At 56.4% G+C, this 26,411-nt stretch overlaps 1 protein-coding gene across 2 annotated transcripts in view; it reads right to left on the bottom strand.

Moving 5' to 3' along the window:
- Jakmip1 (janus kinase and microtubule interacting protein 1) overlaps positions 1-26,411 on the bottom strand; it is a 93,361-nt gene that overhangs the window by 17,661 nt on the left and 49,289 nt on the right. For both annotated transcript variants that reach the window (XM_033758774.1, XM_033758775.1), the window contains 13 exons: positions 25,424-25,633; positions 24,633-24,752; positions 21,380-21,526; positions 20,676-20,816; positions 18,949-19,008; positions 10,954-11,082; positions 9,217-9,345; positions 7,714-7,797; positions 6,084-6,146; positions 4,851-4,949; positions 2,334-2,435; positions 1,674-1,727; positions 1,090-1,155 (listed from right to left, as the gene is read on the bottom strand). In XM_033758774.1, coding sequence (XP_033614665.1) covers positions 1,090-1,155; positions 1,674-1,727; positions 2,334-2,435; positions 4,851-4,949; positions 6,084-6,146; positions 7,714-7,797; positions 9,217-9,345; positions 10,954-11,082; positions 18,949-19,008; positions 20,676-20,816; positions 21,380-21,526; positions 24,633-24,752; positions 25,424-25,633 — 1,404 coding nt within the window. The remainder of the gene's footprint in view (positions 1-1,089; positions 1,156-1,673; positions 1,728-2,333; positions 2,436-4,850; positions 4,950-6,083; positions 6,147-7,713; positions 7,798-9,216; positions 9,346-10,953; positions 11,083-18,948; positions 19,009-20,675; positions 20,817-21,379; positions 21,527-24,632; positions 24,753-25,423; positions 25,634-26,411) is intronic.

Below are 26,411 nucleotides of genomic sequence, written 5' to 3'. Positions count from 1 at the left end.
TCCTTGCTCTCCTGGGAGGGGCTGGACAGTGCCAGGCAAGGAGACCACAAATGCCCTTTGCTAGATTCTGGTAGGAATCTCAACCAAGATCATTCAGACCTCCTCATTTCAAAAGCAGCATCTTAAAAGTTCAGTGTATGTGCTGTGAAAGGAAGAGATGTGTAGAAAGGACCATTACGTGCATCTAAAATATCCCGCACCAGGGTACAAGACAAACAGACAGGTACGTGGTTGTTACAGAAGAGGTCAGTGTTAGCATCTTTAATATGTAAAGGACACGGAGAAGTCAGCAAGAAAAATAATTACAGCAAATACTAATGTGATGGATGGATGGACGGACAGACCAGCCCACTGGAAAATCCTCAAAAGAAAAGCAATTACAACCACACAGGAGAACAAAACACATAACATGCTCCAAAACATTCACTGACACCCAAATCCATAAAAACGGAAACAGTGGCATCTGGAGTCTTCTGCCTATCAGATGGACCGAGCTCTGCTAGGGGGAGACGTGTGGAACACGAAGGCGCCATGACGCTGCAGGTAGGAAGGGAACTGGAGCCGCTGTCCTGGAAACCGTGTGCCAACACCAGCGCCCGAGGGAATGTTCTTACCGTCTGGCTCAGTGATTCCACTTCTACACCCTCTCCTGGGGAGGGGGTGTCTGATGAGAGGGGAGTGTGTGTGCAGATGTCTGTGTGCGCGTGATCCTTTAACTGAGAGTGGGAACGCCCGGACACCTGCCTGCGGTGCAACTGCAGCCAGCGGGACGGCTGTGGGGGCCGTTCTAGACGGCCCACAGCGGGATAAGAAGGTGGGGCATTCGGGTATGATTTCCACTGAGCACAGAAAAACGGGCGCGGGAAACCTACGGAAGTACGCCACAGGCCAGGACTGTCTCCCCGACAAGGTGTGCTTCCGCCTGCAGCCCTGCCGTCGCTCACCAGCACATGACGAGGCATGCCTGAGCACATGCACACGCACACAGACCCTCGCATGCTCCCCGCCAAGCGCGACACCACGGTGCGGTTTCTCCTGTGGTGCTGGGAGCGGGACAGGCGTGCTCACAGAACCGCCGCTGGGCTCTACCTTTTCACACAGGGCAAGCACAGTTCCGGCTTGGATTATTGCAACCTGTTCTTCATTTCTCAAATTCTAAAACACAAAAAACGGGCAAGGGCATTTTACACCGGATCCCCGGCCCACAGGCAGTCAGCACCGGGCTCCTCTCTGAGCTGCACCCCAAGAATCCACCCCACTCACTAAGGGGGGCTAGTGGTTCAAGGCAGAGAGATGGCGCCTATCCCTCTGTCTGGGGACACTCCATGTACGGGCACTTTGCAGAACAGCCTCATTCAAGCCAATATTTTAGGAAGACAAAAAGTCACTTTCTGACTTCGGCAATCTCGAGTGACCCCGTTTTCCTCTGGGAACTTGCTCTTCAGCTTGTTGTCCCCTTTGTCACTCACGGGCTCTAAGGACGCTTTGGAACCCCACTTTTGACCAATGCAGACCCGACCACCCACTCAGGAGCACGGCCATTACAGCCTCACGTTGTACTTACTGGAGCTCTTAAATTAGAGAGAAATTTAAAAACCAAACAAAAAAATCACACAGAATACACCCAGATCAAAACAAGAACACGAAACCAGAAACCGATCGCTCATAGTTACCCCGTTATCGCCAAGGATATCTAATTTCTTCATAAGTTCAGAAATATTCACATCCTGGAAAAGATTTCCAACGACAACGTTCATTTTTGTGTGAGCTGAAAGACCATGCCCAGAAATTCCTAGAGGTCTCGGCCCGCCTGCAGAGGGCGGAGCTCTATACTCAGTGGTGCCCCCAGGGCGGAGCTGGGCACCCTGGCAGGAAGGTGCCCCCCGCAGGACCTAGGAGGGCTCCAGGCGGGGGCAAACCCTGGGCCTTCTAGCAACCATGGCTCCTTCTGCAAAGCCCTTCCTGCCCACAAGCGCTGGGCTGCACACTCGCCTCTGTTCATTGTCTAAAGGCGTGGCCACCCTGGCTCCATATATAGGGGCTTCTGTTTGCATTTCAGAGCCCCAAACTGGGGTTCAGAGGGGCTCAGGCCAGAGCCAGGCAGGCCGGACTGGAGTGCATTTAGCCCCACCCCAAGTACTGCTGCTTTCCATATGGCTAGAGGGGCATTTGGTGGCCTTTTAAAAAACCAACCATGACTTTCGGTGGGCATCTCAGACATCCAATGCTACCAATGCTATCCCTGGCCCAGGGACACAATCCCCCGGACCCCCGAGCCTGGCACTTGGCGATGCCTTGCCATCAGCTCAGCCGAGGCCCCCCACGCACGCTACCTTCACTCCTTCCTGGTGACAGAACAGCTGGAGGGCGCTGCTGTTGTTCTCGGGGAAGGTGGTGATTTGGAGGTTAAAGGCTGGCGACCTCCGCTCTCTCTCCTGGGGAAAAGATTCGGTTTAAAGACAGAACTTGATTGGACCATTTACCACTTGCCAGTTTCCCCTGTTATCAGCAAAAAACCAGCACATCCCAGTTGGCAAAGACTTAAGGATCACAAAGCGTATATCCAGGGAATACGACGTCTTCGGGGCTATCCACAGAGAGGGACCCTTTGGATATCTGTTTACTTCTTACCTACTCAGCTAGGAAGAAGAGTTAACAGGGCCTCGGGAGTCTGCCGTCTACAGGACCAAAACCCAGGTGTCCCGAGATCACAATCTGCTAAGAGCAATGGCGCAACGCTTCAATGGGGAGGCCAAAGCCACAGGTGCGGTGCGTCGCTCTGTCCGGGCACACGGTTATCCACTTAGCCCTCATGCAACCTAAGGAAGCAGGCAGCACTGCTCTCCCTTTGTAGACAAGCTCAGGGACACGGAGTCCAAGGTGTAGGAGCGGCCGGGCCAGGCCCAGCTCCTGTCTTCACTTCCTTTCCATATAAGCAGCTGGCTCTGTGCACAATTTCCTCTGAACCACACAAACAGAACCAGTGATGATTCTATCCCTCCTTTCCGTGTACCATCACCTCTCAGGAAGGGAGCACTTTCCTGGAAGAGGCGTTTACAAATCATTCACCAAGCGACAAGGCCTCAGAAAGGCTAGGAGGAGTGAACTACTCCCAAGGATACAGCACACTGGCGGGACAGAACCCCGGTCCCAAAAGCGGCTTAAACCTTCAGCATCAGTGGGAGTCCCTGTGCCGGCAAGGAAGGCTCTTTCAAATCATACTCAAAATCAAGTTGCTTTAAGAAGCTACAGCATGATAAAAATAACTTGCATTGGGCAAGGCTAGTACAATGGGCCAATGGGCTCCAATAATTCAACCACAGGAAAAATCAGGATGAGCATGAGTTTAGAAGGCAGCTCACTGCTCTGGTGGGGCCAGAGAGCTGAAGAAAGAGGAGGAACGGCCAGGGCCACGATTTCCAGGAAGCCCCAGCCCAGCCAACCTCGGTGTCAAAGTCTTCGAGCCCTTGCACCAGTGATTTGTGTTTGAATGGACTCTCGTGGAAGACATGAGCCAAGAAGCTCATATTACCTAAAAACCAAAGTCAGAAATCTGGTTTCCAATGGCTCTGAAGGCCAGCAGACACATTTAAAGAAAATTCTAGCACCACGCAGTGTGTGCCAACAGGGACTTGTGTTAGTTCTGCTCACAGTGGCAGAGGTATTAACAACCACCTCCCATGACCTCCTGCTTCAGAATGGTGAATGAAATACTCGGGTCAAGTAAGCAGTGAGTCCCACCGTACCCCTGGTGCTGGGAGATTCCCAGCCCGGTCCCTGGCAACAGGACAAGGTACGGGCAGTGAGTTCTAATGCAGACAGAAGTTTTAACTCAAGCCAGAGAGAAAATAAAATCAGAAAAGCCACAGACACTGTGAGGTGCTCACTCAGACGGAGGGGTCACACATGCAAGCTGTCAGCGGAGAGCAGCAGCGCCACGTCGCTGCGAGAGCTCGGGGAGCTCATCACAAACTTAAGTGGCACTGAGGATGCCGATGACTTTTAAACGGAAACAAAAGGGGATGAGGAAGTACCATGAGCGCAGGCAATGCAGAGACACACCCGAGGCAGTGCTGCAGATGGGAGCAAGAAAACCAACAGTATTCATTCTCCGCGTCCCCGGTGCACCTCGGGAGTTCAGCCGTCCCACCCCATCCCGGGATTGGAGTCCAGCCTTAACCTCACACGCTCGTTTCTCTTCCCCAAATGGCTGCGGTGCCCGGACCTGCGTCTACTGGATGAAAGTTTGAGCACAGTGACTCGGTGTCTCAACTGCCTGTGCAAATACACCCTTCGCCCTTGCCTCTACTTACCTTGCGTGTCATTGGCAAATAGAAAACGGGCACCTGGCGCTAAACACATTAGAGGGTCAAGGGCTGGCTGGGTCAGGCTCTCGACTCGGAGAGGTGAGAACGGCTACATGCAAAGTACTGAAAAAGGTGTGTTATCGACTGCTACCGCAGTGCTTCTGTCTGGGTTTGCAGAACGCAGACCCAGAGACTACGCATGCAGGGAAGAAGTAGTTATGGAAATGAAACACAAATAAAAAAGGCAAAATATTGCAAAAACAAATTATTTTATTAAGTGCAAAACAAGCCGTAGGCAATAAATATATTAGCTCTGGTACAGGTCCACAGACTTCGGCGAGCATCCTCCCCAGAACACATTAAGGCAGTGAAATATTCTGAACATACAGATTTAAAAAAAAGAAGAAGAAAGAAAGGAGAGAAACGATAACACGTCCCTTCACGCATGCTTGGAAACGGCAGGGAGCTTTACATGAATTTCAACTTGGGCTCAAAGAGAATGTCTGCTCCGTTTGAGAGCTTACAACAGAGAGAGTCTCTTACTTCGAGTTCTAGCACTCTGAATTCTAACAGCTCGTTCTGATCCTTCGCGTCTTGCATTTCGCTCTTCAGCTGGTTCTCCTCCATTTCCAGCCTGTAAATCTAGAGCAGAGACACCTGGGTGTCAGCAGGCGCTGACAGCCGCTGTCTCACACCTGGGTCCCCAGCCGGGACACTGACCGCCAGGGGAGGGGTAAGAGAGGCAGGGTGTGCGGTAAGGGCGGGCAGACACTTGGGAAGGAGAGGGACAGGGGCTGAGCCAGCTTCACCCCCTCAGCACCAAGCCTGGCTGCTTGGACATTTGCTGAATGAATGGCTGGGGGGGGGAACAAGACCCAGAGCCCTGCCAGTCCCCTGCCTGCCTCCACACAGCCTTCTGCTCTCAAAGCCTGTCTAGGGTCCTTCCCACCCACACCCAGACCAGCCCACCTGGGCAGGCCCCAGAGACTGTGGCTCAGGACTCTGTCGATCCCTGCAAAGCTTCAGGACACAGAGAGCACAGGCCAGATCTCCAGCACTGCTGCCCAGCTGCATGATGTGTGACTGCTTCGAGCCTGGGTTCCGCCCGGGGAAGGTGACAGCTGCACCACAGCCCAGGACCACAGCCCAGGGAGGGGTCACCACACAGCGTTCAGAGGCCTGGACGATGGGTGTCCCCTGAACCCCTGTACCACCACGCCCCTCTGATCAGAAGGAGGACACAGAAGTGCTCCCTCTTGCGCTGGTCTCAAACCCAGGGGACACTTAGAAATGGGCTCCCAGAGCTCAGCAAGCAAGGTCAAGGGCACTAAAGCTCTGCTGACCCACGGGGCTGTCTCGCAGGACAGTGACTGGTCTCACCCCAGTGCCCAGATAAAAGCGAGGCCAAGAGGCAGCCATGGCCATACAGCTGGCCGGCAGCAGGGCTGTGACCAGAGCTCAGGAAAGAGACTCAGTTCGGAGGTAGCCTGGGCTAAGGTGGTTCGAGGGCCTGCCTCAGGGGCTCCCCACATAAGGGAGCTTGGGAACCCCAAAGCAATGACAGAGGCAACCTGAAGTCCACTGCTGGTGACAGGACAGCCCCCCTACTTCCAAAGGGCACCCTGGGGCCAGTCTCATTGGCAGGCCCAGCCAAAAGCACAGAAGAAGGGCTGGGCATCGTCTCAGGAGAGAGGGGAATGCGCCTCTGAAAGCCACCAGGCCCTGGGCCCTGGGCCCCACTGGGCAGTCTCACCGCGGCACCACAGGGTGACAAACCTTCTCCAGCAGGTCTTGGTTCGTCCTGATGAGCAACTGCTTCTCCTCCACCCAAGTGGAATCCTGCAGGGAAGCACTGAGTGTGTTCACCCCCGAGGGAGCAAAGGTACCAGTGACACGCTCACAGTGAGAAGGCCCAGCACCCGCACAGAGGGCACAGGACACGCGGGCGTGCAGGACGCCTTCCTGCCTGACTGGTGTCACGCACACAGTTGCTGCTCCTTCGGCACACCCACCCCCAAGGCCGGCCCACACCAGTCCCCCAAGAGCAAAGTCCAACCTAGGGTCTGATCCCAGGACGTGGAAGGTCCAGGGAGGCCCCAGCTGCTCTCCACTTCCCCTGAGCACAGGCCGCATCCATCTACCTGTCTTCCTTCTGCAGTGGGGCTCCGAAGCCCTCCCAGCAGCCCTACCCCAAGCTGGCCTGGCCGGTACATCAGCAAATGCAATAGAGAGGAAGCCCAGCGAGAGCCTGCACATGGGAGGCTCGCCTGTGCTTCCTGCCCTCAGACCACCAGCCAAGGAGGCCAGGCTGCGTCATGGAGATGACCAGCTGGCACTGATGACCAAGCAGGAGGGAGAGGCCATTCTGGGCCTTCTAGTCTCAGGGGCAAAACTAGCCCCTTCCTTCTGCAGGCACAGGAGGCAGAACTGACCTGCACACATAGGATCTCTAATACCCTGATCCCAAGGCTGAGTCAGTCATAGCCTGTCATCAGGCAAGTTATAAACACTGAGCTTAGCCTAGAAGAGGGAAACGGTACAGGGGAAAGTTGGGGGGAGTCTGGGAAAGTCTTCCTCTCTCACCTGGTTCTCTCCCTGGGGCTACTTTCAAGTCTCCCCACAGCCCACTCTCCAACGCACTCAGTACTATGACTGGCACCATCTTAAAATGAAGGCTGCAGTTACGTAACTTGGCCAAGGTCACACACAACAGAAAGCAGCAAAGCTGTCACCTACTCCAGGTGTGTTCCCTGTACCACCACCGTACTGCCTCTGGGAGAGACCACCACTCCCACACCCCATCCTGGGCCAGGTGCCCACAGGAAATAAATCAAAGCCATCAAGATGTCCCAGCTGTCTGCTGCCATGACCAAGCTATTGTGACACAGAGCGGGGCCACCACACAGCCTCCAGGCTGGTTCCACTGCAGGTGACCCCCCCATGTCACGCTGCCAGGGACAGGGCTGGGTCCAGGAGCCACCTCTCCAGGCCCTGTCCCACTGAACCCAGAGCCCAGACTCCGTGGGGACTCCGCTGAGATGCACAGGGCTGGATTCACCTGTGACACTACGTGACTCACAAGTGTGGCCTCTGGGATCATTCTGTTAGTCTCAGGAGCCGGAAAAGGACAGTTTTCCTCCAGTGCTGAGTCAGAAAAGGTTCTGGTTACTACTTTGCTTTGGAAATTATCTCATTCTTACACATTTGGCAAACGAAAGGAAGAAAAAGCCCAATTAGACCTTCATGACACACTTTAGCTCTCAGATGCCTGGTACCACACGGTCACCTGGGTTCTGCTCACGCTTTTGCCATCCCCAGAACACCCCATTCAGCTCCACAGAGTGGGGACGCCACCATGGGGACAGAAACATAAAGATGCACGGGGCATGTGACCATTCCTGCTCACCTGTCCCTTCTCAGCCAGCAACTTCTCCAAGTCTTCGATCTTGGCCTGACACCTCAGCAGATCAGCCTGCAGCTGCTCCCGAGTCTGGAACAGAAAGGACCGGAAGTGAGCAGGTCACTAGGGCATACACAGGTGAACCCTGGGGACAGCCCGGGTCTAGGAGCTCAGATTCAGATCTGGCCTTAAGCACGGCACTGAGGTCATCTACCCGCTTCTGACATAAACTGTGAGGAACCAAGGGGTTGGGAGAGCTTCGGCTCTAACTGCCTTCAGACAAGGAAATAGAAGCCCAGAGAGGACACCAGCTGCTTTCAGGGGATGAGCAAGCCCGAAACCAGAAGGTCAGGGTGCCAACACCAGCTATGTGCTCATTCGGCGATCACCAAGCTGTCAAGCACTTTCCTCCATGCTGTGCTGCCTGGTAGGGTCCTTTGGCAGCTGCAGCAAGGGCTAAAAACCCAAAGGCCGGGCAAGGCACAGAAGCCTGGGAAGCCACATGAGCACAGGCAAACAGGAGCCATGGGTCCCACCCCAGGGCCACTGCCATATGCTAACTGAGGGACGGGACGCCTGGGGTTGCTGCATGATCTGATCTTGCAGGAGAATCTGATTTCTCTGTGACATCTCTGGACTAAACTTGAGTGAGCAGGGGACAAAGCCGAGCGCTCACCAGCCTGACCTCAGCAGGCTGAGCTGCCACTGCAAAGGGAGGCTTCCCTCCCCAGAGGCCCCATCCCCACCACCCTGCTCCCTCCCACAGGACTGTGACCACCCCAGCACCCCACCAACCCCCACTACCCTTGCAGCTCCTCCCAACTCCGCCTGTGAGAGGACCAAGAGACAGCAGCGGGATGCACTGGACCCTCAAACACTCCTGTGGGGTTCCCAGCCTGTCAGGGACCGGCTGTGCAGCCTCAGTTTCCTCATCAGAAGATGGGCTGATTCCTCCCACCTCCGGGGCCATTGTGAGAATGAAAGGGGACACCGGACAGCACGGGCCAGCATGAGCTCTGTGTGTCCCCTGTGCTCTCAGAAGGGTGAGCAGATCCCCATCTGTGTGACTCCCAGGTGGAAGAGAGGCCAGGGGAGGAAGTCTCTGGAAGGCGGAGTACAGCCCAGCACAGGGACGTGCAGCTGGGGCCAAGGGGAACTGGCCGAGTCCCATCACTGACCCTCAGGGAAGTCTAGGATCCTCAGCCCTGCAAGGGAAGGAGTCTGTAGCCCCAGGGTCTGCTGAGCCTGTGGCCCTGGACCTAGCCTGAGGTCCTGAAAGCATCGTCTCTCACTCAGGTGACATGACAGGCAACTCCTGGTGCCGGGGCCCTGCTGTCCCACCAAGGACAAAGACAGCTCCAGAACAGTGTCACAACAGAGAACTGTGAGTGCTCCATCACCCCAGAACCCCTCCGGGTGCCACAGGCAGGCGACAGGAAAGGACCACACCCCCCAAAGGACACACAACACTGGCCTCCTGCCCCCTCAGCCCAAGGGCCAGGCACTCACCCGGGCCTCCCTCTCGGCGTCCAGCGTCCCCCCAACCTGCTCCTGAAGCAGGGCGTAGGCCCGCTGCAGGGCCTGGTACTCCCGGGTCAGCTGGCAAAACCTCAGGTCGGCCTCTTCTCTGGTTGTGGTCTTCATGTAACAGAGAAGGAAGATCAGTCAGCGTGCGACGCAACGCGGCTCCAGCTGCCAGAGTCAACAGGTCACAACTGTCACAGCCACTGCCTACAGGAGCTCGGCGGGCTGCCACCGCCAGACACCTTCACCGCCGGCACCTTCCAGGGAGCTCCCCGACCCCTGGGAGTCAGAGTTAGGCAGAAGCAGGGGAAAGGGGAGGGGACCACAGAGCCGGCCAACCCCAGCATGTGATTAAGCTGTGGGCCGCCTGAGCCCCACGTCTGGCTCTGGGGATTTCTCCTAAGCAGCACGCAGACACAAATTTCACTAGAGCACCAGCGCAACGTTTCAGCTGCGCAGAACTGGAAACCACATAAATGCCCAGACCAGGCACCGAGACATGCAGGATGCTCATGCGTGTACCGTCCCCATAAGGTCACGGGAAGAGAAGATGCAGAGTCACATGCTTTGGTGCTAAAAGAAGCAGCATGTGGACTATCTTTGGCTGGAAAGAAAAGCAAATCAAAAAGCCCATGTCTGGCTGGTCATGCTCAGATTCACGAAAGAGGACAGCCAAACAGGACTCAGCATGGGGCCAAAAGCCCGGTCAGACACTTGGGCAGGAGGCTCAATGGACCACGGTGTCCCTGTTATGATCCAGGCCTCCATGAGAGGCCAGAGTGGCCACCTTCTCAGCCAATGGGCATAGCTCTGAGATCTGACTGTTCCTGGCAAGGCCACAACCATTGTTAAGCCTAAATGTCAATTTGATTGGCTGGGGAGCTGCCGAAGGGGTTAGCAAAGCACTTCTGTGTGTGTCTGGGTGGTCGTGGAGGTGTGACATTATCTGCTCCCTGCCCCCTCCTTTTTAGCATTGTTCCCCTGCTTTGCTCCTGGCCACCATGTAAGCAGCTTGCTCCTCCACACCCTCCTGCCATGACGTTCCTGCCTTAGAGCCAGCTGGCCGTGGACTGAACCACCAGAAACTGTGAGCCAGGTAGGCCAGATACTGCGTCCCAGTGACAGGACAGCTGGCTCATGCAGCCACCTCTGCCTCTCCCAGCACCCTGCCTGGGCTCAAAGCCACAAGGGGTCGCAGGGAGAGAGGCAGAAGAGCCAGGGAGGGGACAGTAGCCAGGGAGACAGGCTGGGTGGGCAGGAAGGGGAAGGTCTGCACGAATGACGTGTGCAGCTTAGCGGCACACACAGTCGGGAGAGGGGGCCACAGCGACCCAGGGTGATGGGGCTTCGGACAGCTCTTCTTGCCTCTCTGCTCAGCAGTGTTTGGATTTTCTGCTGCAACTATGCGTCATCTTTGTACTCAAAAGGCAGTGATGCTGCTTCCACTGGGTGGTGTGCGTGGGTGTGCACGTGTGCGTGTGTGAGGGCGGGGACAGAACAGCTGCGGATGGCAACCACACCGGGGCTCAGACGTTGCCCTTGCTGAACTCAGTGCCGGGAAAAAGGCCCACTGCAGAAGGCCCACCCGTGTCCTGGGCACCACCTTCCCATGGGCCGCAGCTCAGGCAGTGCAGGGAGGAACGAGCCTGGGGTGGGGCTCCCAAGGAAGCAGCCTGGCAAGAGACGCGGGTAGGCGTCCCGCCTGTGCCGCTGCCTGCTTACGTCATCCAAGTCCTCCTCGGGGGTGGCCGGGGTCCTGTCGGTCCTGTCTGTGTTGTAGGACGTCTCCGACAAAGTCTCCGAGTCCACGGACTCCTCGTCAAATCCAAAAAATGTCTCCACAACATGCTTCTGTAAGAGGCCGTGGGCAGGACGTTAGGAACACACTGAGGACGTGAGGCCCTGGGCGTCACTGTCACTTCGGGCGGTGGGCTCCGGTTGGACCCGGGCCACAAGCTTGTTTGCAGCTGGTGGCTCAGGGAGTGCCCGGAGGGAGGGAGGGGCACAGCCCAGTGGGGGCTCCCTCCCTAGCAGTGGCAGCAGGAACCCATCACCCTGTGAGCACAAAGGGGGCCGAGCCTGCCCCACACCCAGGAGGGCCCAATGCTCCGGGACACTAAGCAGGGCACAAGCCTGGTGTGAACGCCCCTTCCACAGGGACAGTGTGGGTGAGCAGGGGCAGCTGCTGGGGCAGGGAAAGGCCCCCGGGGGAGAGTGCACATGTCCTCACCAGGCCTACACCCAGTTAGACTTCACCTAACATCCCCTTCCAGGAAACTCGGGGCTTGTACACAGCGGGAGGGAACAGGGTAACGGACCCTTACATACCCACCAACCACTCAACTCGGGTGGTTCCCACCTTCTGGTTTGTTTTTTGTATTTTTGAGAACAGGTCTCACTATGTTATCTAGGCTGGCCTTGAACTTGTGGTGATCCTCCTGCCTCAGCTCAATGGCCCACACTCTGCATATCAGGTTTCGGGTTACCTGCCCTGCACTTACCGCTCCACACATCCCTGGATGTGAGGTTTCATCCCTTCATTCACTCACTCAGAGAGCCCTGGCTGGGCGGCTTCCACGGCCCAGATGCTGGGGGTTGCCTGGGAGTCACACGACCACACAGCCCCATCCCAGGCCCATCGGGGCTCTCACCTCTCACCCGCTGCTACAGACCCCCAGGGACCCACGACGGGCAGGGCGTACCCCATGCAGAGGGCTCCTCCCATCCTGGTACTGCAGCCAGTGCTGTCTGCAGTCACAGTCACGGGATGACAGCTCTGAGGCCACCATCAACAACGCCATCCGGAAGTAGTCCCGACTCCTCCCCACCCTTGCTGTCCACTGCCTTCCAGGTCTAACTGCAGGGCGCCTGCCTGTCCCGACCCCCAAACCTGTGTGTCAGCCATGCCTGCACATGGGGTCTCCCAGCCCTGCTCCCCCAACTCCCACCTGTGTCCGTGGTGGCAGCATCTCCTGCCCCTCAGCCCAGGACCCCCACACCCCATCCCTCACGCCCCCCTCCTCCTCCAGCCTGCACCCGATGCATGCAGCCCTCAGAGGTGCTCTGCATTCCTCCCTCCCTCAGCAGCTTACTTGTAAACACTGCTAATTGCCAGGCCTCTGGGGACATCTGTTTTCTTCGGTGGCACTGAACCCTGCCCCACCCAAGGGGCCCAGGAGGCATCTTCGGGTCACTGGCTTCCAAACAATCCAGACACCCTGGCACCAGGCTGTGTATGACCACCCACAGCCAGCATCACAGAGGGCCCCGAAACCTCAGGGGCTGCTGGTTAAGTGCCCCCCTGCCAAGCCCAGCACCCGGCGAGAACTATGGCTTCCACCCTGGGCTCAGGGAGGACAGAGGGCCGCTTGTCAACAGCCCAAGTCAGATCCCAGGGGACCCGCAGGGTGCACGCTGCCCCCTGGGACAAAGACCAAAGGACTGGGCTGTACCAAGGGCAGCCGGAAGTAGCTCCAGGAACCCAACACGAACATGGGCAGTGCCCTGTGCCCAGCAGCTCCCGAGGGGATCCGATGACACAGTCCCTGGGACCTCTGGGCAGTGAGAGGGGAACTGAATCCCAGCTTCTGTGCCACATGGACAGGGCCCGCGTCTCCGCTACAGGTTCCTCCTCCTAAAGATGGCGAGAGGGGAGCCTGACATAACTCATCTGCGTGGGGCTTCAGCATTACAAAGCGAGACGCACGCGTCTTGCTACGGAAAGTGAACACAGCACTGTCTAGAGACAGCACAACCTACTCCACACTGCCTTCTCCAGCCCTTCCGGACCTACACTGCCGCCCAGAAGACACCGCTTCTCAGGTTCCTGGTACAGACCGGGCTTGGCGAAGACGCAGAGCAGCAAGAAGAACTTCCTGCGTCTCAACCATGCTAACCATGGGCACTTCCTGTGATACCTTCCAGCAAAGACCCCATCAACTGCCTGCTCTGAGCACACCTACTAGTTAAAAGGGAAATGAGGCAGGAGGTTCCCAGGTTTAAGGCCAGCCTGGGCGGCTTAGCAACCTGGTGAGACTGTTTCAAAACAAGAGATAAAAAAATATGCTGGGGGTGCAGCTCAGTGCAAAGGCCCTGGGCTCCATCCCCAGCAATTTCCGTTCTCCTTACAACCCAAGTCTTGCTGGCTGAATTCTTTTTACAAACAAATCAGAATTTAAGATGCAGTTTGTGCAAGGCAAACCCCACCTCTCCCCAACACTCAGTGCGCAGGGCGCCTGTGTGCAGCGTCAGGGCCCAGCTGGCGACCGTCACAGCCCAGCCCGCAGCCGCCTACCTTCATGCCTGTAGGTCATCTCCTGGCAGCCGGAGAAGTAGAGGCACACCAGGGTGCAGAGGCAGAGGAAGAAGGAGAAGTAGAGCACGAAGAGGACGTACTCCATGGGGTGGGCGGCAGCTCAGCAGACAGCCGCGGGACCCATACCCATCTCCAAGCCTCTCTGCAGTCCCAGGAAAAACGCAGTCCTCCCCCAAAGCCTCTCCTGTCCTCCAGCCCGCCTGCCCTTCGGTCCCCGAGATGTCCTTTGAATCCTCAGGCTGCAGAGGCCTGGGCACGGGGACGCCAGAAAGATACAGCCAGGCAGCAGGTCCCAGTTGCCAGTGGCACCACAGAGGCAGGAGGGAGGGGAGGCGGTTTCCAGGCCAGCCCGGAGTGTGTACATCACAGGGGACAGCCTCCCTGCCAGCCTGTCCCCAGGGTCTTTGCTCCCAGAGCCGCTGTCAACACCATGGCACAGGCTCTGGGTCCCCAGACATCTGTGAGGCCCCAGGGACAGCCATAGCAATGGCAACAGGTGGGAGTCTTTGGCCTCCAGCCCAAGGCCCCAGGGAGAACCCTTCCCCTGGGTTCCAGGAGGCATCCTGCTGACCACTGTCTGCCCACTATGCTGATTACTCCCTGGCAATCTTTTCTCCGGGATTCGCCTACCATCTATGCAGCCAGAAATAAGCCACTGTCCAGGGGAAACTACAACTCCTGAGTGACAGCAAAGTCCTAGAGTCCTCTGCCCAGGAGAGTTCTGTGTTTAGTGGACAAGCTCTGCTAGGCCTGACACCAGAATTCGAGGCCCTTGTATGCAGTACTAGAAAAAGTAGCCAGCTTTTACACAGAAGAGCAAAATGTCTATATTTTGACAGATGCCACAGCCACATTAAAAGACGACGGTCAGCCGGGCACATTGGCCTACACTGTACCTATAATCCTAGGTACTCGAGAGGCTGAGGCAGAAGGACACAGGTTTGAGGCTGGCCTGGACAACTGATCAACACCGTGTTTCAAAATAAGAAATAGCTGAGAGCATAGCTCAGTGGCAGAGTGCCTGCTAACCACGGACAAGGCCCTGGGTCCAGGCCCCAGGACCACACACACACACACACACACACACACACACACACACACACACACACACACACACACACACACACACACACACACACACACACACACACACACACACACAAAACAGAGCAACAGTCCATTCCTGATGAAGGAACACAGCTGAGGGCCCAGGCATGACACAACTTCAACGATGCCCTCTTCCTCCTAAAGCTGTGGAGCTGCACCCTGCTCTCCAGTTCAGCGCCCACGAGCCCTTGGCATCTTGCTTCCCTACAAGGTACCCTCCAGCCAAGGAACAGCAGGCCTGGCCTTCTTCTGGACCCAAAGAGATCCCCTCTCACTGGACAGATTGCTAGGCAGGTACAACACAAACCAACACAGCCAGAGCCCTCCTGGGTCACCATCTGGAAAGCATCTGCTAGCGACAAAAGCCGGCCTGGAGGAGAGCAGAGCTGAGAGACAGGCTCTGAGCAACAGTGAGCACCTGAGTCCAGCCACTCCTGAATCTGGCCTCACCTAGACACCTCAATTACATGTATTCCTTTCTTCCTTTAAAGGACTCCGAGTTTTTGACACCAGGCAAAGAAAAACTATCAACTAATGGGGGAAGAAGAGTTAATCCTGGAAATCAAGCCACCCTCCAACTACTGAGCTCTGGGATAAGCCTAAAGGCTGACATCCACTCCGATCCTAGCCAAACACCAAGGCCAGGGCCCATCAGCCTCCGGACCTCAGGGACTTTTGGCTCTGTAGAACCATGAGCCATGTCCAGCCAGCCTGGCTCCTAGACCTGCTTAGTCTCCCACCTCCGCAAAAGTCTCCATGCCTTGTCACCTAGAAAATCTGCCATACCCAGGCAGACAACAGTCTGAGACGGGGAACAGGCAGGGCCAAGAGCCACACCTCCTCAGCTTCCACAGCGGAGCCCACTGTGTCCAGGTTGAGGCCCTGGGCCAGCTCAGAGCAGGCAGGACCTCTGTGGCACCCTCTGCTTCTCCCAGCACTCAACACAGGAGCTGGACTGGAGTTCTGGGTCGCAGCCACGGTGCTAGGCTCCAGCCTCACTCCTGGGCACAGGTGAATACGGCCCCACCCTCACGGCGCCATCACTGGGCTACCACATCTGCTCGGCTGTCCTACGGACATGGATATGGGTGGTGGAGGACACAGCACTATCCAGCTCAGCATCCGGCTGGGAACAGCCCAACCCCGGGGCACTCAGCAGCGGCCAGAGGAGGAGCGGGGCACCCACACACACAGCTCAGGCTGTGTGAGGGAGCCACGCGGGGGAAGCACAATGCTGGCGTTGGCAGGAACAAGGGAGGAAAATGGGCCACATGAATCTTGGGAAAGAGTAAAGGGAAGGCGCTGGTGGCCCCAGGACACAGCGGAGCTGCCTCATGAAGTTTCAGGGCAGATTCCTAGACTGGCCTTCTCACGGTGTGGGACTCTTTCCCTAAAAGTGACGTTCCCGTTCATGCAGATGCATTTCCCCAGGACAGCAGGGCATCTATTCGGCCAGAGGCTCTCCCAGACCCCTGTGATATGCTATGCAGTGAGCAGGGTAGGAGGGCAGGAAAGGGAGCCCCACACTCACCTGCAGTACCCACAAGAGTGCAAACCCTCTGTAAGTTCCCTTCCCTTCAATACACTCAGAAGGCAGGATGCTGGGCTTGGTGGCTCACGCCTGTAATCCCAGCACTTGGGAGGCTGAGACAGGAGGACGACCTCGAGTTCAAGGCCAGCCTGGGCTACATAGTGAGTTTGGGGCCAACCTGAACTACAAAGGCAGACCCTGCCCCAAAAACACAAAAAAAATAAAAGAAGCCTGGAAAAGGGGGGAAAACAACTTTTTGTTGCAGGGGTCAAATATCCCTCATCAGAAATGCCTTGGGACCAAAAATGTCTCAAATTTCCAAGTTTCCAAGACTTTGTACAGATTTGTATAGATTTTATCAGTTGACTACCCATAACTCAGAAACCCAAAAATCCAAAGTCTGAAATATTCTGAGCATTGTGTTAATGCTCTGGATTTCAAATTCAGGGCCTTTGCATTAGGGATTCACTTTCGGCATACGTTTAAAAGATAAAATCGTAAACAATAGGTTTCCTGAAAACCCCACCCCAAAGATTTATGGGGTGCATAATGCCAGGCATAGCTTGTCAATGGGACAAGCCATGTACCCCTTAGATTTTAATGCCTGTCCCATGGAGAAAATGGGACTCTGTACTTAAATTCAGGCAGTGGCACAAAACGATGCAACTCTTCTGTGCAGCAGCAGGGGGCACAGGGGCCCCAGCCAAGCCTCTCCTCACTGGCTCCACACTGGGACCACAGGGAATCCATTTGTGGGAACAATTCTCTGTGGATGCAGCACTCTGCACAAGGGGGGCTTTGCTTTGGTGACATTTATAGAAGCAGAAAGTCCAGCAACGGGGAAAGGGTAACTAAGTAATTGCATAGCCACTGAATGGAACATTCAGCAGTGGGGGAGTAAAATGGAACTGGCCAGTGCGGCATTATTCATGACCCCAGGATGCTGGTAGCAAACATAGCCACGAGCTAAGGGGGGCAGACAAATTTATGGCCCACCTACTCAACAGATGGCACAGCAATAAGCACTCAGCTGGGTCACCACAGCTACGGGATAGGAGCTTCCAGAGTAACGTGAAGGGGAGACTGGGGTACAAAGGAGTTCTCCAGTCACAGCTGGGGAACGCATCCAAAAGCCAGCTCTCTTTTTATTTCCCAGGTCTCGGAAAGCCGGGTCACTTGTTTCCAGGGGAAAGATGTACGCTGGTCATAAGCAGGCTCCTCTCACTTGGCCCCTACTCCCTGGTCAGCCCGGCCTGGAGGGAAACACCTGGGCCGCAGCCCTGGCAATCTGCCGTCTCTCCTTCAGCTGTTCCTGCATTTTACACCTGCAGAATTTCCTTCCAACTGGGAAATGGGAAAATTAACACCAACCTCCCTGGGTGGCTGTGAGGATCGGATTAGATGGCGTAAGAAACCACGCACCTGAGTATCCAGGACACAGCAGAAAACCAGCCCTCCTACTGCGCTGAGCAACACCAACCCCAGCGTGCACTTGCAGCCACCCCCGCGCCCGGGGCGTTCTATTTGCCCCACAAACACAGGCTGTATAAAGTGAGGTGCTGCAGACTGAAGACTTGAGGAAGTCCCGGCCCCTGCGCAGCAGGCTGTGACCTCCCCGGAAGCAGGGGCGCTGCAGGTGGTTATGCGAACGTAAGGCCACAGCACCTGCTCCGATCTGCCTTGTGATCTCCCAGAAGGCCACCATGTGAGGACACAGAGGCGCACGGAGGAAGCCACGTGGGGACCAAGGCAGAGAGCGAACTGACACAGGTCCATGCAAGGGACGTCCGGGACCGCTAAAAAGAGGCGAAGTTCAGGCTCCGGCCTCTGCACCGTAAGAGTACATTTGTCTGTCCTGGGTGACCCATTTTGTGGCACTCTGTCAAGACCACCCCAGGAAAATAACGTACAAGGATTACACTTCTGGGATTGGTCCACCTTCCTTTTCTTTTCTAGCAATGGGGACTGAAGCCAAGGCCTTTGAAGTGAGCTACATGCCCACCCTTTTTGATTAGATTTAATTTTTTTGAGACAGGGTCTCACTAAGTTGCTAAGTCATCCAAGCCAGGACCATGCTTGTGATCCTCCTGCCTCAGCCTCCCAGAGTGCTGAAATGACAAGTGTGCACCACCGTGCCTTGCTTGGTGCGGCTTCTTACACCAACCAGTGTGCTGGGCCAGTGTGGCACATCCAATCTGCTCCCTAATGTCACCCTTCCGAAGGCCCCATGTCGCTGGCCACTCACCATCACACCTGCGTGGCTGTTCTGCTCCCCTAAGACAGACACCTCAGAGAGCTCCATCCCCGCAGAAGTAAAGCAGGCACTGCGCCAGGTCCACGAAGGGAGAGGAGCCCACACCTCTGTGGGCACCACACCCTTCTTCTGAAGTCACTCCTGTCTTTTTAGCCCCAAGGTTTGGCCCGGTGGGCATCCGGGTTTCACAAGCCCAGCCCGCAGCTCTCCCCACCATAACATGCAGACACCATCGCTGTCAGACAGCAGAGCGCAGATCTGCGTGAGAAAACCACCAAGCTCGAGTCCCCAGGACAGGGAGTCCGGAGGGTGTAAGGAGCCTGCATGCATGTCCTTTAGATCCCCAAAGGTCACCTTGGATGACTGTACCCAGAGGCCTCAGCACAGAAGCCATCGCTAAGTTCCCCATGAATAAATTACTGGATGTGGGTCGCCTTACACAGCCGTCTACAGAGGAAGCCCCTCCCCGAGGGCCGGTCCCAGGAAGGGGCAGGGTCACAGGGAGCTCACCTTGGGTGGCTTCAGGCTTTTCCCTCGATGCCTCTTGGAGCGCAACAGCCGTTCTCTCTCCTGCAAGGCAACACAGCTGGCTCCTATCCCAGACAGCAAGCAGCGGGCTCCTGAAGCCCACGGCACCTCCACGGCTCCCCGTATCCACAGCACAGTCTGGGTGGCCCCGAGCACTTAGGTGACTGTGCAGAACGACTGAGCCACGCACACAGGGCCATGCACACAGGTCCTGCTCTGGAAACAGGCCCAGCTCTGCCGGGGCCCAGCAGTCACACCACACCTGTCCTCTCCAGGGTCACCACGCAGTGGGGACTGCACACTGGCGCCATGGCCTTGGCAGACTCTGCCCACACCAGCAGTGGAATGCGGACACCTGTGGCTCCGCGAGTGGCCAGAGCTGGGGTCAAACCCCCAGAGCCCCCTCCCAGCCAGGGGATGGGCTTGTTCTCCACACTTAGTCTTCTCTGCCACTGGGTGGGTCAGAGCCCGCCTGCAGCACTGCCCTGAGAGAGGAACTAGAGGCCATGGGCGGCCAGTTCCTGGCGGTCACCATGGGTAGGAAGGGCCCCCTGAGCAGGAGCAGGAGGAGGAGCAGGCATATCATGCCCTGCAGGAAACCTGGGGCGCGCTCCCTGTTTCCAACGCCTCCTGCAGCAGCTCACGGAGAGCACAGAGCTCCAGGCTTCCTGGTCCTGACCCGGTTGTCTTCATTTTCCTCAGTCTCGGTTTTGGTTTATTATTCCTCACTTGACTTTACCATCACTTTATTGGGTGTGCGTTTTCCTCCTGAGTTTGTAATGAAACAAACATGGATGGACAATGGATAGGAGGAAGGAAGGGGGGCAGAAGGAGACAAGGAAAAGGAAGGGAAGAAGAGGAGGAGAGAGGCAAGGAGGAAAAGCACGGAGGAGAGGGAAGATGCACAGAGAGAGGGAAGAAGGGAAGCAGGGAAAGAAGAAAGAAGGAGGAGAAAGGAATGGGGTAGGAAAAGAGGAGCGAGGGGAGGGAGGGCAAAGGGAGGATGGAAGGAAAGCGGGGGAGAAAGGGCGGAAGAGGCCAAGAGCAGGCAGGCGAGTGAGCCCACCCGTTACAGTCAGAGCCCTCCCGGGATGCCGGCCGCCAGCTCTTACTGCTCACAGCCCCGTGAACACGGAGGGAGGGACCCAAGCCGCTGCGGTGGGCAGAACACGCTGTGCTTCTAAGACCCAGCCACAGCTCCCGCAGGCGGCCCCAGGCCGTGCCGTGCAGAACTCTGCAGAGAACACTCCACCCGCCTAAGCAAGCCCACTGCACCCCAGAGTTCACACGACACGCACAGCCTCAGCGAGCCCTCCAATTTGGACCTATCTCAAGGTTCGGGTGTGCAGGCTCAGGCTCACTGTTTCCAGCTGCTGAACTAAATAAAGACGACTTCAAAGGCTTCTCAGGGACAAGTCAGGCCCACTCCTCACAAGCCAGAGACTCCAGCACCAAACCAACAGTGCTTGGTAGGCATGGCAACCCAGAGGCCCGCAGAAAGCAAGAGTCACCATGGAAACCATTCCAGGGTAGCAGTGATGGGATTTAAAGAAGCCAGGGCTGCTGTCTGGCAGAATAAATTGAGAGAGCGCACATCTCGATGAGGCTGGGCTCCCAATGCTGCCTGCCTCACCCCAGCCCTGGCTCCCCCGATGCCCATTCCTGGCGCTGCATGTCACTTGCTGCCACCCGTGCAAAGCCGGACCTACCAACGAGAGGTCGTCGATGACGTGCTGCTGCTCCAGCACCTGGAGTCTCAGGAACTCAATCTCCTGCTCATCCCTTGTCAGGCTGAGGTCGGTTAGGGACGTGTGGCGCTTCAGCGAGGCCTGGGCCGAGAGCTTCTCTTTCTACAGCCAGAGGAGAGACCATGCGTTAAAGGGGGTCAGGGGCACACCACATGGGCCTGGGGGCACCGGGGCAGGACACTGGGTGCACAGCAGCCAAACCCAAGCCTGCGAGGTGGGTGACAGGCTCCTGCTGTGAGGGGGGCGGAAGACGCTCTGACCCGAGCTCTGAAAGGTGGCAGGAAGAGGACACAAGAGGTCCCCACAACAGTGGTCGCACATTCATGCCTGGATCTGCCACAGCACAGGGACAGGGGCTCACCTCACGAGCCTCCATCCTCTGGGCTGTGAAATGGACAGAGGACGCCGCTGTGTAAACGAACCCGGGAGCACCTTCCAACCCCCGTCCTGGCCGCAGAGACCAGGCGCCCCCTGGGGAGGCTCCCTCCGCTCGGCTCCCAGAGCAGGAGTGGGTGTTTCCTGGGCCTTACAAGGGGCTCTTTTCCCAAGGGCCTTCGCTGCTGCTCCTCCTCCTGGGAGGGCACTGCCATGTGGGCTTCAGGGGGAAACTGAGGCTCGGGGAGCACGGGAGCTGGACACAGCGAGGGAGGAAAGGGCAGCCTCACCATCTCCACATTCTCCCGAGTGAGGTTCTTGAGCTTCTCCTCCATCCGCTGGATGCTCTGCAGCAGGTCCTCGTTCTTCTTGTTCATGCGCTTGTTCTTCTCCACCAGCGGCTTCAGCTGCACCTCAGTCTCCCGCACTCGCTTCAGCTACAGCAGCAACAGACACGGGTCAGGCGGCTTCAAGGGTCCTGGGGCTGCTGGGCTCTGCCATCCCAGCGAGGGATGGGGTGCCACAGGGGCTGGGGCTGTCCTCTGGCGAGGGGCTGTGCTGTGTCCAGCCTTCCACCATGAAACCTGCCCGAGCACGACTCAGAGGTCAGGGGTCACACACAGCCACCTGGCTCCTCCCACCCACCCTGCCAATTTCCCCTCTACAAAGGAGGTCGCGGCTCAGTGATGTTCCAAACAGACACACACCATGGGCCCAGCTGGCCAGGCTCAGAACTGGGCACGCAGGCTCTGCGATACACTGGGTGCCACCAGGAACAGTCCCCATGCACCCGTCTTGGCCATCTGGTCACCACCCCCTGCCCCTGGGGACTTAGAAGCAGGAGGATTCTGTGGTCAGCCAGCCTTCTAGAACCATCCATGGCTCCAACTACAATGTGGAGGCCAGACTGAGGAGCAGAGACCACAAGAAGCCATGGAGGTGGGGGAAAGGAGAACTCAGGAGGTGCTGTACGACCCAAAGAGCCCACTCCTCCTCCTGAGCAGTGTCCCCAGTGACACCCTCATTTTTTCGCTGCATGATCACAGTCAAGTTCTTCACCTCAGTTTCCTCCTTGCAGAATGCAAACCATGAGAACACCTGCCCCATGCTGCACTGGGAATTAAACGCACAGTGGCTGTCTCCAGGGGTTGTTTTAGTGGATAAAAACTAGAAAATAACTTCCATCGACATCATGACAACCACAAGCACAGCCCCAGTACCAAGTACTCAACGCTGACTGATACAGCCCTGGCCCCTTCTTGCTGAACCCTCAGAGACAGGAGAGAAGGGTCCCACTGTCCCAGATGTCTGAAAAGGCTTGCACCAGCCAGACTGCATCAGGGGCCTTTGGCCACTCTGGGAGCTTTTTGCTCCGGCTGCAGCCAGCTCTGCGCGCAGACCTAACTCAAATGACCCTATCCTGAAGCCCCTCTAAACAACTCTGCCCTCTGCAGCCTCCTCAATCAGGTCCTCGAAGGCCCCTCCCCTACCTGTGACCTATCAGGAAGTCTGACACTGCACAAGCGCAAGACTACCCTTTTCCTTCGTAAACAACCTCCTCACACCCTTAGCGGTTTGGCCCGCGTGTGTTGGTTCTTTTACGGCAGCAGGAGTCCTAATAAGCAATCCTCCCGATGCCGTGTTCCGGCACATCATGACTGCTATCAGAGTACCGCTTACACCAGAGTCTGTGTACACTGGCGGCACTGATGCAGAGAATCATCCCGTGCTGGTGACACAGCAGCAGGGAATGACGGAAGAGCAATGGGGAGGAGTGGGAGCTGCCATCTCGGGGTCCGGAAGCGTTGCAGCCGCTGACGGAGCTGAGGGCCCCGGGCTGTTACGGCCTACACTTTGCCAGTCTGGGATTTCTGTAAGAACTGAACAGGCTAGAGCTTTCGGAGCTCCAGTTTATGATGAAGAAATGATGGCTGCATGGATATCAGATGTAATTTTAAAAAACCAAAACAAATAACTGAACAAGAATCCCCAGCTTATAGCTCACATCTTGGAAGTGGTCACGGGGACTCTCCCCTCGAGAGGGCCCTGAGACAGAGGGGGGACAACGGTGACAGTCAAAAGCAGGCTCAAGAACCAGCCCACATTTAACCTCCATCCTACGTGCAGCTAAAATCCCAAGCAAGCCGGAGACATTTCCACGCTAGGGACAAGAACCCGAGCACAGACTGGGTGACAGAACCGAGAATCAGACAGAGGACAGTGTTCAGAGCCGGCGCAGTCACCGACTGCGTATGTTAAACACTGGCCACACCTGCTGAGATGCAGAGGTACCGTGGGACCGATTCTACTTCTAGAAATCTACCTTGTAGAAAAAGAGCTTCCAGTCGGTAAAGAGACAGGTGCCTACCCGGGCATTTCTAACAGCACAGAAACCGGTGCAGCTCCCTCATCCGGGGAACTGGGCAGGGACGCTGTATCCACAGGATCGAGCACAGGCCACCCAGGACGGCTAACAGACGCAATAGGTGAGGACAGCAAGCGGCACAGCACCCAGGGCAGAAACGCCCAGCATATCACCAAAAAGCCACGCCAACGGCCTCCGGGAGGGTGCACCCCACTCTCACAGGAGTCACACACTATAGCTCACGATTAGAAGCTCAAACGCCGGCAGATCCATCGCACTCTCCGAACACCTCGGTGTGGTTATTTCCAGCAATCTGCGAGTTTCCTAATCTACCCAGTAAACGACTGGGCTCATGAGTGTTTTTCTGGCCCAAGAATATTTTTGTGAAAAGTGGAAGCATATTAGACGTACTGCAGTCTGATTAAAGCTGTATAAAATATGCCTTTAAAAATACTAGAAGTAAGCCAGTTTATTTTGACACTGTTAAAATTGTAAAGGGCTACTTTTCAATACTTTTCATCTTCTATGTCTTAAAAATATTCTGTAGGTACGCTTCCCTACAATAAAAATCAGAATAAAGGCAAACGCTATGAGGCGCTTGTCAAATAGTTTACATTTTGACTACTGTTACCCAAAAATGAGACTAGCCATTTATCCTGTGAATTTAAACATATTGGTGACATTGCTATTTTTATACATTTTTTTTTTCAGTACCAGAGATCGAGCTCAAGACCTTGCATTTATGAGGCAGGTGTGGCGCCACTGAGCTAAATCCCTGGCCCACAGGAGATTTATTTTTAACCAGAAGTCCATGTGTGTTACTTTAAATTAAAAGTACATGACCTTTTATGCGAAAGAAAGCAGAGGTAAGGAAAAACGAAATTATCCATCCTCACCACACCTCCCAAAAGAACCATTTCACTTCCCCGGATGATGGCGATTTGTCTTTGGTTATAAACTGCTTTCATCACTTCATTTACCGGGCACCAAACACTTCCCAGTGAGCTTCTCTAACTGCTGAGGATAAATGCCCGCAGCAGGCAGTAAGTGCATGTCTGATTTTAATAGAAAAGAAATGAGAAAGAAAGGAAAGAAACCCAGGAGGCCTCTGCGTGAACATCACGGCCGGGCCCAACCCCTTCCCGGCCCCACACCACACCCTGTCGCCAGCTGATTACCAGCTCGTTCCTCTCATCTGCCAACAGGGTATTTCTGTCTTCCAGCTTCCGGATCACTGAATTCAGCTCAGCAATCTTTAGCTGAAATCGCCTCGCATCTCGCTCATCCGTATGCTGATCCTAGGGAAGAATAGAGACACAGATGTACTCTGAAGAAGCGGACGGCACAGCAGCCTACGGCGCCTCAGTAAACTCCCGTGACGACACAGCGGGTGAGTGAGATCCTTGTTACGATCGCCCGCCACCTGGAGAGGTGACAGCGCCCACACCCTGCCACACACGTGTGGAGGCCTCACGTCTAAGGCTTCAGACCCTTCGGTGGCTCCCACACCTGGCCTGCAGGGAGTCGTGACCCAGCCCTGGCCCACCTGTGTATCTCATGGGCCCAGCGCGGAGCACTCAACAGGACGCCCCTTAGTGAATGAGTGAACACTGTGGCCCCTCTGCCTCTGCGAAGGCCGAGCCCTGGTGCTGCTGGCTGCTGACTGCACTCCTCTTCTCTCGCAGGGCTCTCCTCTGTCACTCCCTGCCTGCTTGGGTCCCCTTCTGGGCCGCGCCGTGCGCCCTGCTGTGAGGTCCCTAGGTCTTACAGTGAGCTCCTGGCACGGCAGGCAGAGGCAGACCGTCTTCACCTCAAGGTCTCAGTCCCCAGGCCGGGCCGGGCTGCCAGTGGACATCCGCACATCCAGGAAGGGACACAGGAGGGAGGAAAGGACATATAGACAGGCCGAGGAAGGCAGGCAGGCTGACCAGGATGGTCAGAGGGAGGAATGCGCAGGTGCCGCCCTCACCTGAGCGCCCATGAGCTCCGCCATGTCCCCGATGCCTGGCGGCAGCTCCCTCTTTGGGCTGCTGTGGTGCCTCTCGGCCTCCTTGACCTGGACCAGCTGTTCGTCCAAAGCCTCTTTCTGCAGAAGCAGCCGCTGGGTCTGCCCGGCCTGCACGCCCAGCTCCTTCTCCAGGGCCAAGATCACCCGGTCTTTGCCTTTGATCTCGTCCATCTGGAAGAGAGGGGAGCAGGGGCTCTAGCCAGGGAAACCTCTCCATGCTCTGGACCTTAGGCCAGGTCAGCCGAGCTGACACACTGGGGACATAGAGCAGTGCAGGGTCCAGATCCTGGGCCTCGCCTTACTCCCTGGAGAACAGACGAGACGGAGGTCTGGGTCCAAGGATCTACAGTCACCCTGACATCTGCCACAGCAATTCAGCCAGGCACAGTCCACCCCGCCCTAAGGGAACACATGGGACCCCTATCCAGCTGCTCTACCGGGGTCCCCTGCTTCCTTTCCCCAGGCCGTTCCCACTCATCCACCCTCCTCTCTGGCCACATACACATTCACACCACAAGTGGCCATTGCTCTCTCGGCCCCCAGCCACTGGACGATTGTCTGTTTTCCAGCTTTGACTCGACCAACACCCAACAGGGTCTGCCTGGGCACCCGGTCACCTCATGCCCACTTGAAGACCTTGGTTTCTCTCTCTTTCCGGATGCAGATCTGTCCTCACACACGGCAGGAACCCCGCATGTGTAGATGTGCAAAGGCACAGCCCCACCCTGACCAGGGGACCTCCCCTCCCCACTCACGCAGCCTGGTCCTGTCCAGCCTTCCCTGGGGCAGCAAATCAGGTAGGCGACACAGCCTGAGCACACTGGGCCATGGGACAGCTGGGAACCATGGCAAAAGTGTACGGAGGAAGCTTTGGCCTCAGGCCATTCCCTCAACTTTACCCAAAGCCAAGGGCGGGGAACTGCCGCACAGACAGCACTGGCGGGATGGA

Source organism: Fukomys damarensis, unplaced genomic scaffold, assembly GCF_012274545.1.
Source record: "Fukomys damarensis isolate Sample0158 unplaced genomic scaffold, DMR_v1.0_HiC HiC_scaffold_35, whole genome shotgun sequence".
NCBI lineage: Eukaryota > Metazoa > Chordata > Mammalia > Rodentia > Bathyergidae > Fukomys > Fukomys damarensis.
This window is presented reverse-complemented; position numbering and strand designations above follow the sequence as displayed.